Source organism: Ictidomys tridecemlineatus, chromosome 2 (assembly GCF_052094955.1).
Source record: "Ictidomys tridecemlineatus isolate mIctTri1 chromosome 2, mIctTri1.hap1, whole genome shotgun sequence".
NCBI lineage: Eukaryota > Metazoa > Chordata > Mammalia > Rodentia > Sciuridae > Ictidomys > Ictidomys tridecemlineatus.
The window spans coordinates 90,187,935-90,198,950 of NC_135478.1; the positions used below are offsets into that span (position 1 = coordinate 90,187,935).

General features: G+C 39.5%; 1 protein-coding gene across 3 annotated transcripts in view; it reads left to right on the forward strand.

The window, feature by feature from the left end:
• The window catches only part of LOC144375232 (BRCA1-associated protein), a 34,335-nt gene extending 24,166 nt beyond the window's left edge, over positions 1-10,169 (forward strand). For all 3 annotated transcript variants that reach the window (XM_078039134.1, XM_078039135.1, XM_078039136.1), the window contains 2 exons: positions 3,815-3,918; positions 7,750-10,169. In XM_078039134.1, the coding sequence (XP_077895260.1) occupies positions 3,815-3,918; positions 7,750-8,113 (468 nt within the window). In that variant the 3' untranslated portion in view covers positions 8,114-10,169. The remainder of the gene's footprint in view (positions 1-3,814; positions 3,919-7,749) is intronic.
• The last annotated feature ends 847 nt before the right edge of the window (positions 10,170-11,016 follow it).

Consider the following 11,016-nt stretch of genomic DNA (forward strand, 5'->3'; position numbering starts at 1 on the left):
GTTCATGTTGCCAGGTGTAGTTGTGCACACTTATCATCCCAGCTACTTGGGAAGCTGAGGCAGGAGGATTGGAAGTTCCAGGCCAGACTAGCCAACTTAGTGAGACCCTATCTCCAAAAAACAACAACAAATGGCTGGGAATGTATCTCAGTGGCTGAATTCAATCCCCTGTGCTACAAAGAAAAAAAAAAAAATTCCATGTCAAGAGGGGAGTGATTGAGGTTGAAATTCATCATGGATTTTAGTCTTAAGTACTGTTTCTTGCTGGGCAAGGTGGTGCACACCTATAATCCCAGCAGCTTGAGAGGCTGAAACAGGAGGATTGCAAGTTCAAAGCCAGCCTCAGCAACTTAGTGAGGCACTTAGTAATTCAGTGAGGCCCTTTATAAAATATAAAAAAGGGCTGAGGATGTAGCTCAGTGGTTAAGCAACCTGGGTTCAATCCTCAGTACCAATAAATAAATAAATAAATAAATAAATAAATAAATACTGTTTCTTCTCTAGTGCCTGAGGCAGTGCCATTACTATAGCATGTGAGCCGAGTCTAGAAAATAAAGCTTATACCCACTTGAAGGTTCTTAGTTTTCAAGGGGTCACATTATGGACTCACAGGAAGGACTCACATATGAAAAACACAATAGTGAGCAGTACAGGCAAATTCCCTAAAGATGATTCTTTTTTGTTTCAACCTCTAGCTCCATTTAAATCAGTATTTTTCGAGTTGTAGATTCTGAAATGAATATTGTGGATCACAGCTGGCATTTTTATTGCGTAGAATATGGTAGATATAAAGTGTTCAGAGTATATCACTTTATTTTGTGAAACTCGTTTTTGTTTCATGTCTATATCTATTCACTGTTTCTTACTGTGGTCTAGCGCTTGGAAATGGTTTAAAGGCACTAACCTTTGTAACATCCATCTTTAGCAACATTAAAAGCCTCTTTAGAGTTATCTTTTTTTTTTCCTCCTTGGCACTGAGGAATGAACCCTGGGGTGCTTTAACATTGACTTTCATCCCCAATTCTTTTTATTTATTATTATTATTTCTTGAGATAGGGACTCACTAAATTGTGAGTGGATTAGGGACTCACTAAATTGCTGAGGTTGGCCTTGAACTTGTGATCCTTCTGCCTCAGCCCCCCAAGTCACTAGAATTACAGGGATTACAGGTGTGTACCACTGCAGCCAGCTAGATTTACCTCATTTTTCATCTTGATTTAAATGTGTTTGGCTTAAGCATTTTCTCTGACCAAAACATACAGTTTGATTCCTTTCGATAGTAATTTTTGTCCTTTCTAACTTCACTGAAGAGTGAGTTTAGGAGCAAATGGGAAAACAATGTAATAGTTTCTGATTTCAAAATAACATTGAAGAGAAAATAAATACCAAAATAAAATTAGGGCAATTTTGAAGCTATTTTTATTTTTTAAAAATAATTTTTAGTTATGCATGGACACAGTATCTTTATTTTTTTTTAATTTACTTTTATGTGGTGCTGAGGATCCAACCCAGTGCCTCACACATGGGAGGCAAGTACTCTACTGCTGAGCCACACCCCAGCCACCCCTTCCGTATTCTTTTTTTTTTAACAATCAACTGAGAGTCTTTATTTTTATTTATTTATTTTTAGAGAGAGAGAGAATTTTTTTTTAATATTTATTTTTCAGTTCTCGGCGGATACAACATCTTTGTTTGTATGTGGTGCTGAGGATCGAACCTGGGCCGCACGCATGCCAGATGAGCGTGCTACCGCTTGAGCCACATCCCCAGCCCTGTTTCGTGTTCTTTTTTTTTTTTTTTAAGAGAGAGAGAGAGAGAGAGAGAATTTTATTTTTAATATTTATTTTTTAGTTTTCGGCGGACACAACATCTTTGTTGGTATGTGGTGCTGAGGATTGAACCAGGGCTGCACGCATGCCAGGCGAGCGCGCTACCAGTTGAGCCACATCCCCAGCCCCCTGTATTCTTTTAAATTAAAGAAATTGACTATAAAGTTAATTGCTACAAAACAATTATTATTTTTTTAAAAAGGCAACTAGGCTTATGAAAATGTTTAGAAAGAGAGCATATGCAGAAGCATATGCCTGTAATCCTCTTAACTCTAGAAGCTGAGGCAGGAGGATTGAGTGTTCAAGGGTAGACTCTGTCTGCAACTTAGTGAGTCCCTACTTAACTAGTGGGACCCTGTCTCAAAATAAAAAATAAAAAGGATTGGGGAGAGAAGGGGTTGTGGCTCAGTGGTAGAGAGAGCACTTGCCTAGCACATGTGAGGCACTGGGTTCAATTCTCAGCACCACATATAAATAAATAAAGGTCCATTGACAACTTAAAAAAAATGTGTGTATATATATATATATATATATATATGTAAAGGGTTGAGGATGTGACTCACTGGTTAACTTCCCTGAGGGGTTCAATCCCCAGTCCCAAAAAAAGGAAAAACGAAAGAAAGGTTTATTTCTCCTGCATGATCAGTCTCACATGCATCATAACGCAGGGTCTGCTAAGGATTCAGATATGGCACAGAGGTCATGTCTTCTTTGCAGTACAACTTTGGCCTGTAGTATACAGAAAGAGTTTTAGAATTTAGCTTTGGTCAGGCTTGGTCATAGACTGGATTCACCACCATCAAGCTAAGTGACCTTGGGCATATTGCCTCACCTTTCTCTGAGCCTTAGTATTTGTCAAAGGTACCTTATCTATGGCATTGGCTTGTTGTGAACAATAAATGAGATACTGCCTATGGAACACATAGCCAGTGCCTTGACCACATTTAAGGGGGATAATTGGTTCTTAAAAAGTATTGTTGGGGGGATTGGGGCTGTTGCTCAGTGGTATAGTTTTTGCCTAGCATGTATAAGGCACTGGGTTCAATCCTCAACACTAAATGTCTGTTTATATACAATAAATAAATAAAAGAATTTCAAATCTCAGTCACTTTCAGATCCTATTATTGCCTCATGGTCTACTCAGCCTCTCCTTTCCCCTTCCCACCTATTCTTTTCCCAGTGTCCTTCAACAGTGGAGTTGAGGCAGTTTCTAGGTCTGTTGGCCTTTACACTGAGCCAATCTAGTTGGTCTCCAGTACACTCTTAGCTAGGATTACTGCTATCTAATACACCAAAAATTTTAAATTCTCTTTTAAAAATAAGACTATGTCATATGACTTAATTCTCTAGACATATATTGTCTTTATAAATACCCTCTCAAACATGGACTTCGTGTTTCATAGAGCTTCCTGGTATGTGAGAAAAGTAATAGTTTGGGGCAGGGGGTGGAGATAAGACCAAACAATTAGAACCAGTGGATTATTATAACTTTTGAAATGTAAGCACAGGAGGGAAAAATAATGGGGAGTGATTAATAATGGGAGGCCTACTCTGCCCTCTGGTGAACCAACTCCTGCTCTAGGGCCTGAAACTTTCTGGTCACCTAACAGTTTCACGACATTTAGCAACTTCTGATCCCTTCTTCATTAGTGTTGAGGAATAGTAAGCAAAAAAAGAATTTCTCACAATTTTCATTCTTGTTACAGAAATGCTTTCTATATATACATATGGATATATTTAATCTTTTTTTTTTAAGTTGTTGACAGACCTTTATTTTATTTGTTTAAGAATCAAACCCTGTGCTTCACATGCTAGGCAAGTGCTCTACCACTGAGCTACAACCCTAGCTCCCAGATATGCTTTCAAATCATTACCTCATCTTTTCTAGATTTGGTTTGTCAAAATCATACACTGATAATTGGGGAAAATTGTGGCAGTAGTCCAAGGACCACACAATTTAGCATGATCCCTCTTTGCTCTTTCAGATTAACAACATGAAGACCAAATTTAAAGAAACGATTGAGAAGTGTGATAATCTGGAGCACAGACTCAATGATCTCCTGAAAGAAAAGCAGTCTGTGGAAAGGAAGTAGGTATAGTTGGTCTGTTATTCAAATTAGCCACTTTATGGTAACATGCCCTGTCAACAGATGATTCCCTTCATTCTTTTAGGAACACCTTCATTTTCAAGTGTGTACATCACCAGGTTTTCAAGAGTTTTTCTATAAGTGGAGCAAATTTACTGTGACTCCTTATTTACTAAAAAATGCATTGTTTCACCTGAGGTGGATGGCCCTCTGCCATCTGCATCTTGCAGCGTGGCAGATGGCTTCCATTTTTGTGGTAGGAAGGAGTTTCCTTGGTTCAGGGCCTATAGCTGCTATGAACCATGGTTGATAAAACTGGAAGTTAGGAAGGAATCTATATCTAAGCCAGAGATGTCGTTGGCTTTAGCCAAAGAGGTTGAAAATAGAGCAAGGAGCCAAATGACTAGTGTGGCCACTCTCATTTAAGAAGGTAGTTGTTACTGATTAAAATTATCTTTCTGATTTAGGTTATATTCACTTTGGAAGTGAATGGATTTTTTGTGTTCATACAAATAGATATACATTTAAGGGGGATAATTGGTCCTTAAAAAGTATTGTTTGGGCCTGGGATTGTGGCTCAGCAGTAGAGCACTTGCCTAGCACGAGTTGGACTCGAATTTGATCCTCAGCACCACATAAAAATAAAGGCATTGTGTTGTGTCCATCTACACCAAAAAAATAAATATTAAAAAAAAAAAGTATTGTTTGGGGGTTTGGGGCTGTTGCTCAGTGGTACTGTTCTTGCCTAGCATGTGTAAGGCACTGGGTTCAATCCTCAACACCAAATGTCTGTTTATATATAATAAATAGATAGATAGATAGATGGATTGTTTGGGAGGCTGGGGATATAGTTCAGCAATAGAGCACTTGCCTAGCATGCACAAGGTCCTAGATTCAATCCATAGTACCATAGGGAGAAAAAGTATTTTTTTTTCTTTAACATTATTTTGGAATAATTTTAGAATAATAGAAAGACTGCAAATATAGTAGCATCAAGATTTCCTAATACTCTTCACCCATTTTCTTCTACTGTTAAAAAACATTTTCTAATAGTTTCTTCTTGTTGTAGAAAAATATATATGGAACACAGGATGTGCCATTTTAACATTTCTAAGTATAAATTCAGTAGCACTAAGTGTACTTTCAATGTTGCAAAACCACTACCATCCCTATGCTTCCAGAATTTTTCATCACCCCAAACAGAAACTCTCTCACCAAATTTTTTAAACCCCTATAAAGACAACACTGCAATATTAATGGAAATTTTTGAATTTTCTTCCACTTTCAATATCCTAACAAATTAAGCTGAGTTAAAAGAATTAGTTAAAACTAGATGCTCTTTTCACTTCCTGGATCCTAGTAAGTGGTAACTTGTTTGTTTGTATTTGTTTTTTGTTTTTTGTTTTTTTGGGTTTTTTTTAAAGAGAGAGTGAGAGAGGAGGGAGAGAGAGATAGAGAATTTTTAATATTTATTTTTTTTTAGTTCTCGGCAGACACAACATCTTTGTTGGTATGTGGTGCTGAGGATCGAACCCAGGCCGCACGCATGCCAGACGAGCGCTCTACCACTTGAGCCACATCCCCAGCCCTGTATTTGTTTTTTTAATAGTGGAGATTGAACCCAAGGGCACTTTACCACTGAGCTACATCCCCAGACATTTTTATTTTTTATTTCAAGACAGGGTCTCTACATTGCTTACAGTCTTGCTAAATTGCTGAGGCCAGCTTTGAACCTGCAATCCTTGTGCCTCAGCCTCCCAAGCCACTGGAATAATAGGGGTGTGCCACTGTGCCTGGCACATGATCTTTTTTCTATAAAAATAGTACTGAGGATATTTTCTTTGGTGAAATATTCTTTTTTGGAAACATTTCATACTAGCATATTTAGATCTATTCTGATCTTTGTTAACAGTTGCATGATTTACATTGTATGGATACACTATAATAATTTTAACCAGTTCCTTATTGATTAACATTTAAATTGTCTCCTGTCTTACACTGATATAAACAGTGTTTTAATGAGCATCTTTCTCCATTCATCTTTTTATAGGATAAGAAAGTAGAATAGCTAATAGCTATGACAAACGGCATGTGCAGCTGGGTGCTGTGGCCCATGCCTATAATCCCAGCAGCTCAGGAGGCTGAGACAGGAGGATTGCACGTTTAAAGCCAGCCTCAGCAAAAGGGAGGTGATAAGCAACACAGTGAGACCCTATCTCTAAATAAAATACAAAATAGAGCTGGGGATGTGACTCAGTGGTCGAGTACCCCTGAGTTCAATCCCTGGTATCCCCTAAAAGGCGGGTGGGGCATGTGCACTTTTCTTTTTTAAGCAGAACTGGGGACTGAATCCAGTGGTGTTCTACCACTAAACTGTATATCCAGCCCGCCCCTCCCCCCTTTTTTTGGAGATATAGTTTTGAGATATAGTCCAGGCTGGCCTCAAATTTAATGATCTTCCTGCCTCAGCCTCCCAGGTTGCTGAGATTAGAGGTATGCACCACTGTGCTCGGCTGTGAACTTTCTGTTGTTGTTTTTTGGTACCAGAGATTAAACTCAGGGGCACTCGAACACCGAGCCACATCCCCAGCCCTATTTGTATTTTATTTAGAGACAGGGTCTCACTGAGTTGCTTAGTGCCTCCCTTTTGCTGATGCTGGCTTTGAACTCTGGATCCTCCTGTTTTAGCCTCCTGAGCCATGGGATTATTGTTGTGGGCCCCTGGCATTCCAGGCATGGGCTTTTTTTTTTTTTTTAAGAGAATTAACTTCCAAAAAGTCTGTACCAATTTACACTCCAGTGTCAACATGTTAGTGTACTTTTTTTTTGGTAAATTTTAAAATTTGTTCTAATTAGCTATGCGTGGCAGTAGAATGCATTTTGACATACTATACACAAATGTAGCACTTCTTGTTCCTCTGGCTGTATGTGGTGCAGAGTCACACCAGTAGTGTAATCATACATGTATATAGGATAATAATGTCTCTCATTCTACCTTCCTTCCCATCCCCACTACCCCAGCACTCCCCTCACTCCCCTCTGCACAATCCAAAGTTCCTTCATTCTTCCGTAACCACCCACCCCCCACTACAAATCAGCATCCACTTATCAGAGAAAACATTCAGCCTTTGGTTTTTTGGGATTCCTTATTTCACTTGGCATGATATTCTCTATTTCCATCCATTTACCTGCAAATGTCATAATTTCATTGTTCTTTAAGGCTGAGTAATAGTCCATTATATATGTGCACCACATTTTCTTTATCCATTCATCGGTAGGTGTGCCTCTTTTCCAGTGAGCTCTTTAGCACTCTGAAACATAAAAGTGGTATCTGAAATGGTGTTTTCATTTGTAATTCTTTACTTATGAGTAAGATTGGGCATTAAGAATAGGGAATTCCCAATTCTGGAAAACCCTTTGGTTAGAATAAGCATCTTTTTTCCTCCTCCAGAAATGCAGTGAGGTCAGAGCAATTGACTCTCCAAGAATGTCACTTTTCCTCATAATTTTTATTATAGCTATTCTCTTTGAGGCATCCATTTAACTATGGACTGACAGAAGCATTTTTACCATGAGTCACACAAGTTTCTGCTACTGAAAATTTTCAGATGCTTAAAAATTGGCTGGAAGCTACACCTGGGTTAACAAGAGCAAAATTCTTTCTTTGCCTAGCTGATTACAGTGGCAGCAAACCAGTCTCCCTCAGCAGAGGAGGGAGGGGGAGACTGCTCTAAAATGGATTCTGAGGTCGTGGCCTGCTGTTCAATCCCAGAGTAGAAAGGCGACTGTGTCAGCAAATGAAAAGATATGCTTTTGTCTTTGTTTTGCAAAAGGTGCACTCAGCTAAACACGAAAGTGGCCAAACTCACAACTGAGCTCCAGGAGGAGCAGGAAATGAATAAGTGTTTGCGGGCCAACCAGGTCCTCCTGCAGAACAAGCTAAAGGAGGAGGAAAGGTTGTTGAAGGAGACCTGTGACCAAAAAGACCTTCAGATCACCGAGATCCAGGAGCAGCTACGTGATGTCATGTTCTACCTTGAGACTCAGCAGCAGATCAGCCATCTACCTGCTGAGACCCGGCAGGAAATACAGGAAGGACAGATCAACATTGCCATGGCCTCCACCTCCAGCCCCTCCTCTTCAGGGGGCAGTGGGAAGCTGCCCTCCAGAAAGGGTCGAAGCAAGAGGGGCAAGTGATCTTCAGAAAAACAACATCCCTGAGACTGTTCTCCCTGGCACTGAAGGGTGTGCTGGGACTTTTGGCTAAATGGGAGGGTGGGCCCTAATAAGTACAAGTAAGGATCAAGCCACAGTCGTTTGGATCTTTCATTTGCTAGTGTGGCATAGTGAATGTAGAGGGTGCTAAGAGAGCAGATGCACCTGAACAGTGTTTTCAAAGGTGGGTAAGAGTTCACTAACCTCAGAAGTTCTAATGACCATTTTGCCTTCCTGCTTGGTAGATGCCCCAACTCTGCTGTGCATTTTTCCGTTGTATTTATTGAGTTGGAGTATTTGATGTTTAGCTGTAGGGTAGTTTTAAGATGTGAAATTTTTTCATAACCTCAAAGGTAATGTTACCTAGCGCTAAACCTCCCAGAGCTGATAGCAGTTGCTTTAAAGACAGGCTCCCATTGGCTACTGAGGGGTTAGGAAAAATCCCTAGCTCCAGCCTCATATCATTGCCATCCCTCCCTTCCTCTGGGGAGTTGAAGAATTGTTTGAATGTTATATGAAGATGGGCTGGGTTGTAAGCCAGGTAGTGGCTTGTCAGCAGCAGCCATCTCTTCTTGCCCTACAGCTAGCCAGGAAAAACAACCCAGGACAGATTGAGTAGACATAGTGTAGGAAAAATGATGGCAGTTCCACTTAGTTTATTTCTGGTGACTCCACACATCATTATAAGAAATAATAAGAAAGAGGCTTAATGAGTATTCAAGATCTAAATCTCAGAGTGGATTTCCTAGTATCTAGCAAGAATAAGAGAGGAGATTTATCATCCATGTGAAAACATAGAATGAAGCCTCTGACTAGCTAATTGTGTATTTTGCTGGGATCAGTATTTTCTGAAAGTTTACAAAAGATCCGAATTCATGTTCAGGTTGCAGCTAGAGGGAGCTTGGGCAGATTTTCAATTATGCTTTCAAGATATAACCAAAGGCTGTTACTAAATCCTAAAATTTGAATTTCAACAGAGCCCCCTTTAAAACAGTCATGTAATGCTTGTTATGGACTAAAGAGGGGTTATGTACTTTCTCTAGAACCAGAAACAAGATAATTCGTGACATGCCATAATTGAGTGAAACTGAAGCGAGACCCGTGTTGGAATTTAGCTTCTAGAAGAGGGAGCTGGACATGTTAACAAGGCATACTGTTAAATGATGGGTTTTGTTTCCTGCTTTATAATTAGCCAAAGGTTTTAAATTGTCACATTGCATAATTATTTTTTAGGCTGTGATTGGGCTTCATCCCCTTTGACTTAAATGGTCCTAGGTGTTGTTAATACATCAGCTGTGTTGCTAATCACCATCCATTTTGGGGGATATGCTGCAGCATTCCCTCTTCCCCCCTCCACCAAAAAAAAAAAAAAAAAAAACCTTAACTGTAACTTTGCAAAATGAATGTACTTAGTCAAACATTCTTAATTTTTACTTAGGGCAGACCAATGCTAATGCTATAAGTCCTTCTTGGACTTTAATTAATATACAAATATCTTAAAGCAAGAGTGGGAATGTAAAGCATAACCGAATTGTCTTTCCTATAGAGATTCTATTTTATTTAAAATCTATTTTTACACTAGTTAGAATCCTGCTGTTTTGGCCAAGTACTTGTCTTGCATGTCTGACCTTGCAGAAGCTGGGGTGGATTGTAGCATACTAATTAAGAAGTAGTTTACAAAGCTTGCTCCTCATTTCATTATGATCGCCTCCATCACGCGGCCCAGCCTCCAGCTGGGAGAGCTGCGGTTTTCAGCACAGGTGGGACAAATGCTCTGGAAGGCTGTGCCAGAGGAATGAGCAAACAGGCAAAGGTCCCCAAACTACTTGAAGGTTTAAAAGAAATGTTCCAGGGTAGGGGGGAATCTTATCAAGATATGTAAAGAAAATGTTATTTTAAAAGAAGGTCGAAGAGTAATGACAATTAGATAAGACAGGAGCTGTTAGTGTTCTCTTCAGGGTGGAAATGAACCACTTAATTTACCTTAATACTACCTTGAACAGTGAAATTGCATTAAAATAACCAAACTTTGAAATTATTATGCTGTGTGAAGTTTGTGTCTCTGACATTTGCTTAGGAGCACATATCTAATCAAGAAAGTCAATGGCCTGAATTTAGAGATAAGCATAAAAATCAACTCTTTGACAGGATAGTGAGCAGCTGGATTATCCATCTTTTCAGCCTCTTTCCTACAGCTCCCCAAACCAACAAAAAGTAGGAGGAACCTAAGCTGGCATGGTAGCATGCACCTGTCATCCCAGCTACTCGGAATGCTAAAGCAGGAGGATCACAAGTTTGAAGCCAGCCTGGGCAATTTAATGAGACTCTAATAAGGGCTTGAGTTGTAGCTCAGTGGTAAAGCACCTCTGTGTTCAATCTCCAATACCTGAAAAAAAGAAAAGAATAAAAAGGCAAACCAAATATAGATTAGGGGAAATTATCTGAATTTGAAGGCTTGAAGTAGGGAAAGACTCAGACACATAACTCTTTTGTGAACAAAAAGGAATTGATTTTTTTAACCTGAGACTTTTACAGGCCTTAAAGCTGAGATTTTTTTTTTTTTTTTTTTTTTATATTACCCAGTGTCCTAAAGAGTCACTCACAAATGTGACTCTTTAGGACACTGGGTAATATAAAGCACTTGAAGCAACTACAACTGCCAAGCAAAGCTGCTGTCATTCAAAGGGCTGAGAAACTTAGGTAGACAGCCAGCCAGGAATGTGAGAACTGGAAAATCATGAAGGAGCAACCTTCCATCATTGTTTGGAACCCTCTTCTGGTGCAGTTAGTAGGCACACTCTCGAGTACTATATATGATTTGGCCATGTACGTCGTGCCATGTTGCTTAGACTGGTGGCGTATTTTGCTAGTGTGATGAAGTCTAG